Source organism: Palaemon carinicauda, chromosome 11 (assembly GCF_036898095.1).
Source record: "Palaemon carinicauda isolate YSFRI2023 chromosome 11, ASM3689809v2, whole genome shotgun sequence".
NCBI lineage: Eukaryota > Metazoa > Arthropoda > Malacostraca > Decapoda > Palaemonidae > Palaemon > Palaemon carinicauda.
Window position 1 is genome coordinate 16,148,748 of NC_090735.1, and position 7,500 is coordinate 16,156,247.

The 7,500-nt window shown below is 32.4% G+C and overlaps 1 protein-coding gene across 1 annotated transcript in view; it reads left to right on the forward strand.

The window, feature by feature from the left end:
* Positions 1–7,500, forward strand: part of LOC137649176 (E3 ubiquitin-protein ligase TRIM9-like) — a 50,892-nt gene that overhangs the window by 19,263 nt on the left and 24,129 nt on the right. The window contains exons 6-7 of the mRNA XM_068382165.1: positions 4,070–4,200; positions 6,419–6,521. Of these exons, the coding sequence (XP_068238266.1) occupies positions 4,070–4,200; positions 6,419–6,521 (234 nt within the window). The remainder of the gene's footprint in view (positions 1–4,069; positions 4,201–6,418; positions 6,522–7,500) is intronic.

Genomic DNA, 7,500 nt, shown 5'->3' on the forward strand with positions numbered 1-7,500 from the left:
TTAAATGTTGCCAGACATTTACCGTTTTTTTTAATGCAAATTATTAACAGTGTATTTATCATTTCGCTTGGAATCTTAGAAACCCGTTTGCACTTTATTTGTGTTTTTAGTTTTTTGGCGAATATTTAACAAACATTTTCGATTTCTAGACACATTGAAAAGATGGTAGGTCATTACTAGGCTGATAAAATACCCCAAAACTAAAAAAAAATATCTTTTAGGAAACTCAAAATCGAAAAATAATTTCCTACCTACTATTTTATTAGAGTCCAAAAGAATGATAGAATTTTGCTGGCACTGCCTCAGTCCCCTTGACAATCAGAGATTAAGAAGTTTATTTTAATTAAGACTCACTACTTTTCTGTGCATATTCGAATTACAAGAACAAAAAATCCTTAAATATACTTTTATTTACTAACATTAGGTGCACCAATGAAACAGTGGAATTCATTATTATATGTGTGAGTGTAATATATATATATATATATATATATATATATATATATATATATATATTATATATATATATTTATATATATATATATATATGTATATATATATATATATATATATATATATATATATATATATATATTTCTCAAATTTACTGGGCCTTATATTTTTGGTTTACAGTGTTTAAGTCCTACCCCTAATCTACAAAATTATTCAACATTTAAAACAGTTTAACCAATTAAATAGAAATACTCACTATAAAGAAGATAATAAGAAATATCTTCAGTCACTTTTATTACAATCTTCTTATCAATTTTATAGAAATGACGGCAGACAGACATAAAATTGTTACCGTACTCAGATAGTATGTCTACTATCTATTGGATGGGTTAGTCATGGACTCTAAGGATAAACCTAGTTCAGTAAACGTAAATTCAAAATAATATCAAAGTTCTTTTAAAACTAATTTTCAGTTTTGAAAACTCTCTCATGCATTTCTTTCAAGACGCTTTGCCAACTTTCTTGGAATTTCCTCTTTTTAAAACTCTCTCCTATTCATTTCCTAACAGACACTTTACCAACTTTCTTGTAGAGAGAGAAAGAGAGAGAGAGAGAGAGAGAGAGAGAGAGAGAGAGAGAGAGAGAGAGAGAGAGAGAGAGAGAGAGAGAGAATCATTCCGTCTGAGAGTTGTTTGTGTCGTGTCTTGAGGAGTATTTTGAGAAACTTCATTGTTCATCACTCGTTGTTGTGGACCATAATTACAAAGTGCCGGGGGAGAAAATGAAATATGAATAGCGTCTAAACAGTGCTTTAAGCATTTTTATACATGTATTATCTCGAAAAGTGTTATTTCTTATGTGAAGGATTTATTCTTGTGGCATAAGGCAATGCTATTTGCTTCGTCTCTCCGTGTATTTCGAAATTTCAGGGTATTTTTGCTTTTCCTGCAGACCTCTATCATTTACACTGAAATGTTTTCACATATTTGTGAAGAATCCTTTTCATTTTATGATTGTGTAGGTCTATTTGCTGAGTTATCGGCAGCCATTGCCTGGCCTCCTTGGTCTTATCTTGGGGTGGAGAGCTGCGTGGGCGCTGATCATATGTATATATGTTCAGTCTCTAGGGCATTGTTCTGCTTGAGTAGGACAATGTCATTGCCCTTTACCTCTGCCATTTATGAACGGCCTTTAAACCTTTATCGAAGGGACATTAAGAATTTATTTCCAGGTCTTCGTACTGACAGAATTAGAAGAAAATATAAAGGATATTTATGATATTTTTTTAGAAGTGCCGGCGATTATCGATAAAGCACACGTAAATCAAACTTGTCAGTTTTATTGTTTAAAAGATAAACCGTTCAAAATATGCGTCAATCAGGTATGCAAATCCTCACTGCAAGATAAAAGCTCTGAGAGCTTGATAATTTAACGGTTGCCACTAAACCTGATTTATGTATAAACACAAATGATGAAATAATGTTACATCCGAGAATTGATAAAGGAAGGTTTTTCTCAGTGTAGCTGTTATGTTACGTTACTTCGTGTGGGTGTTGTCTCTCTCTCTCTCTCTCTCTCTCTCTCTCTCTCTCTCTCTCTCTCTCTCTCTCTCTCTCTATTAGCAGGAGTTATAAGGTTGTCAATTTACTTTGTACCCAATGATAATAAGACCGGAATACTTTAGTGATAGAATCTCTTAAAGCAGATAGGTAGATAGTGCATGAATATAACTAAAGAATTAAGAAAATATTCTGTACTTTAAATACAATATACATGTTACCCACCTATTCTGTTCAAAATCGTATAGAAATAATTTTCTTTTCAGATATGATATCCTAATGGTCTCAATTCTAGTCATATAAACATCAAGCGTCTTAAGAAAAGACATACTAAGCCATATTGTTGAATCAAAGATGAAGAAATATGTTATTTCAACCAACTGTCTCTGTCTCTCTTTCTTCATATTTGTATACCTGTTGACGCCAGTAGGCTTAGCATTATTTTCAAAAAGAGATTTACATTTGAATAGTAGCAAATCTTGATGTATATTTTCTATTATGATTATAATGATATGTTAATTTCAAATTATGATTATAACTACAATATATACATTTTCAATTGCAATTACTATTGATTTCAGTCAAGGCTTTTTATCAGAACAAAATCATACCTTGAACTGAATAGCGAGATGGTGATTATTTTATCTAAAATTATAATTACCAAACATACATTAGATTGTAATTATAATCAGCGTGATGGAAATTTTAGTTTGAATTTTATTAAAACAAATTATATATTTGTAACGGAAACTCATTGCCTCATCATACACATTACATGCTTTTCATGTACCCTTTTTGAAAATGAGAGTGCCATTATTTTATTATAACTATTTTTTTTTCTTGTGTAGATGAGAAGCGTATATTAGCTTACCAAAACGAAATGCTTAAATAGATAGTCACAGTAATAGATGAAAATTATAGAAAAATATAGATGTAGATAAATAGCTATTAAACCATTTATTTCCATTTTATATGCAGATGAAACGCGTATATTAGATTAACGAAACGATATAGGTAGTCACAGTAATAGAAGAAATGATAAACAGAAAGAAATAGAGGTAGATAAATAGCTATATCAAAAGAACGTATGAAAAATGTCATCAGTGTAACATCACTGTATCTTTATTGTATATGGCTTTTGCTGGATTTAAGATTATTATTATTATTATTATTATTATTATTATTATTAATCCTACTGGCGAAAGAGAAAGAAAGAGCTACATTAAGATAAAGTGTCGTGTGTCAATCCAATAATTTAAAAACTCTCTTTTTCTCTACTGCATGAAGATAAAGTGTCATCTGTCACTCCAATCATTTAAAAATTCTCTCTTTTTTTCTTTTGCATTGAGATAAAGTGCCGTCTATCAATCCAATCATTTAAAAACTCTTTTTCTCTTCTGCATTAAGATAGAGTGTCATCTGCCACTCCAATCATTTAAAAATTCTCTCTTTTTCTCTTCTGCATTAAGATAGAGTGTCGTCTGTCCCTCCAATCATTTAAAAACTCTTTGTTTCTCTTCTGCATTAAGATAAAGTATCGTCTGTCAATCCAATCATTTAAAAATTCTTTTTCTCTTCTGCATTAAGATAAAGTGTCGTCTGTCACTCCAATCATTTAAAAACTCTCTTTTTTTCTTCTGCATTAAGATAAAGTGTCGTCTGTCATTCCAATCATTTAAAAACTTTTTCTCTTCTGCATTAAGATAGAGTATCGTTGTCAACCCAATCATTTAAAAACTCTCTCATTTTCTCTTCTGCATTAAGATAAAGTGTCGTCTGTCAACCCAATCATTTAAAAACTCTCTCATTTTCTCTTCTGCATTAAGATAAAGTGTCGTCTGTCAATCCAATCATTTAAAAACTTTTTCTCTTCTGCATTAAGATAAAGTATCGTCTGTCAATGCAATAATTTAAAAACTCTCTATTTCTCTTCTTCATTAAGATAAAGTGTCCTCTGTCACTACAATCATTTAAAAACTCTTTTTCTCTTCTGCATCAAGATAGAGTATCGTCTGCCAATCCAATCATTTAAAAACTCTCTTTTTCTCTTCTCAAAGGCCCATTGTGATACTTTGGCTGCAGAAGTGGAAAGACAATACGCAGAACTCCTGGAAGCAGTACACGCTGCCCGCACCAGACTTCTGGCTCAACTGGCAGCTGAGAGAGAAGCCACAACCAAGGTCTACAGGTAAGGGACGAAATGAAAAGAGAATTTATAATCTATTAGACCAATAAGCTTAATGGTATAAGTGACTAACACTTGGTCATCGCAGTGGGAAACAATTGACTGTTTTTATTCAAACTGCAAAACTTTAACTTGTCTATATTATCATTATTATTATTACAAGCTATAACCCTAGTTGGAAAAGCATAATGCTATAAGCCAGAGGACTCAAACAGGGAAAAATAGCCCAGTGAGGAAAGGATACAAGGAAATACGTGTTTATAACTACTGGTAAAGATATCAGTGTGTTTACTTGTGCAAATTTGAGTTTAAAATGTTTTTTTTATGTAAATGGCTCCAAGTCATATAAAGTTAAGTGGACTCCAAAGGTACATTTAGTTTATAGCTATGCTTTTTCAAGAGGAAGTGTATTCGGTTCTTGATTTTTTTTCCTATATATCTGATGATATACAAATGAAGAGCTAACTGGGATTTAAATTTCTTTGTACATAATATTATTTACGAATGTATTTTATATGACAGTCTTCATCTTTGTTATTATTCTAGAAATCTTTTGATATTTGTACCAGATTTTCAAATGCCTACAATAACCCAAAAATATTTTCTTTTAAATTTTTACGTTAAGCTTTATTATTGAAAAAGATGAGGGAAAAACTTCCGGAACATTCAGTAAAATAAAAGACAAATTACTGTTCTCTTTGAGTCTTGCATCATTTTAATAAATTTCAAGAAATTTAAAGAAATGCTCTACCCCAAAAATTTGTAACTAATAAGTATTATCATCTCTCTATGACCAAACTATATGAAGATATATATCTGCAACATTAATGTTTTAGTTTCCAGTGCTTTTTATATAATAAAATTTTTATCAGATTCATGTGGTTATTTAGAATTCAATAACACAGCTCTCTTTCCAAGCGTTATGACATTGGAAAATCAAGTCCTTTTAAGATAAATATCTCAGCAATATTAACGTTTTAATTTCCAGTATTTCTGTATAATGACAATATTTATAAAATTTATGTGCTTATTTAAAACTGAATAGCACAAATCACATTTCCGAACACTGTTGTATTAAATAATCAAATCTTTTTGAGATAAATATCCCATCAATATTAATGGCTTAATTTCCACTGCTTTCTGGCTGTCGAATGTGATTTTGTATCATGGCAATATTTATAAAAAAAATGTATGAATTCCACAATTCACATTTCCAAACGTTATTGTATTGGAGAATCAAATCCTTTCAATATTCATTTTGTTCACTTTTCACTCAAACACAAATCTTTATTACATTTTGAATTTTTGTTCAAAATCAAGTCACGTAAGACAACACACTCACGGCAGGTGACTGCAAACAATATATAGAATATATATATATATATATATATATATATATATATATGAATAAAATGTTTAGAGATTATTTTTTTATTTGAATAAGTACTTATTTATCCAGAATATATTCCGAAAAAATGAAAAAAGTTATATTTGGTTTATTGGCGATCGCAGTGTCAGTTGGTCAATGAAATTTTCATATAAATGTTTCGCGAGATGTCTGTCCTCGTTGATATTTTTTCTCAATAAAGTTTGCAGTTGGTTTTTATGTCTGCATTTCTCTATGTTTATCAAAATGACTGTTTTTCTTCAATACTGATTGTCTCAATTATGTTAATATTGGAAGTTTCCTTTACGTTGATATTTAAAGTTACATTATTGTTTACATGACCATTTTATATACATGGGAAATGTACTGCAATATTTTTGTATTCTCTCTCTCTCTCTCTCTCTCTCTCTCTCTCTCTCTCTCTCTCTCTCTCTCTCTCTCTCTCTCTCTCTCTCTCTGTATATATATATATATATGTGTGTATATATATATATATATATATATATATATATATATATATATATATATATATATTGTACACTAAATGTTCTCTTATATGTACATGGAAAATGTACATTGCTCTTTTTCTACAAACCTCTCTCTCTCTCTCTCTCTCTCTCTCTCTCTCTCTCTCTCTCTCTCTCTCTCTCTCTCTCTCTCTCTCCGTATAACATTTTGCATACGAATAGAGTTTTTTTTTCTTTAGCAAGACCCATTCTCCTCCTTCAATAAAAATGTCTTCATACCATTTTATTGTCTTCCCCCCTCCACCTTACTCCCTAATTCCTCCCTTTGGGCCACGCCCCCTATTCATCTGACATGCTCCTCCTGTAGGGACCAATCTGCGGGATGCACGCGACGCCTACACCAGACCACCGCCCTCGTCCAGTTCTGCATTGAAGCCATTAAGGAGCCAGACCCAGCAGCCTTCATGCAGGTAAGGGAGAGAGAGAGAGAGAGAGAGAGAGAGAGAGAGAGGAGAGAGAGAGAGAGAGAGAGAGAGAGAAATTGTAAGCTTTCTTGAGATAGGAGATAGAGGTAATAAAAGATTAGTGAGAGAGAGAGAGAGAGAGAGAGAGAGAGAGAGAGAGAGAGAGAGAGAGAGAGAGAGAGAGGAGAGAATTGTAAGCTTTCTTGAGATCGGATATAGAGGTGATAAAAAGAATAGTGAGAGAGAGAGAGAGAGAGAGAGAGAGAGAAGAGAGAGAGAGAGAGAGAGAGAGAGAGAGAGAGAGAATATTATAGGCTTTCTTGGGGTAGGAAATAACAAGTGATAACAGATTAGTTAGAGAGAGAGAGAGAGAGAGAGGGGAGAGAGAGAGAGAGAGAGAGAGAGAGAGAGAGAGAGAGAGAGAGAGAGAGAGAGAGAGAGAGAATAGTAGGCTTTCTGAGGTAGGAGATAAAAGAGGTGATAAAAATTTAGTAAGAGAGAGAGAGAGAGAGAGAGAGAGAGAGAGAGAGAGAGAGAGAGAGAGAGATTATTAGGGTTTCTTGGGGTAAGAGATAAAAAAGGGTCATAAAAGATTAGTAAGAGAGAGAGAGGAGAGAGAGAGAGAGAGAGAGAGAGAGAGAGACTTGCTGGCTGAAGAAATCGGGGAGGGAGAAGGAAAGAGAGGGAGAAAGCGAAGTTGAATGAGAGAGTGAGAGATATAATAAAGAAGTAAATGGAGTAGAATCATTGAAAAAATGGAAGTTGTAGAAGCTCATAAAGAAGTTATTTACGGAAGGAAATACGGAAGGAAAAAGAGTGAGAAAGGTGGATAAAGGAAAAAAAGAAATGAGGTGAGATTGAAGGAATAGGAGGAAGAGAGAGTAATGGAGATGGTATAAGAGATTGTGTAGGATGAATGTTCTGAAGGGCGGTCAAAGGTCATTACAATGACAAAAGGAAAAAGAAGAGAAGAAGAAAAATAAAA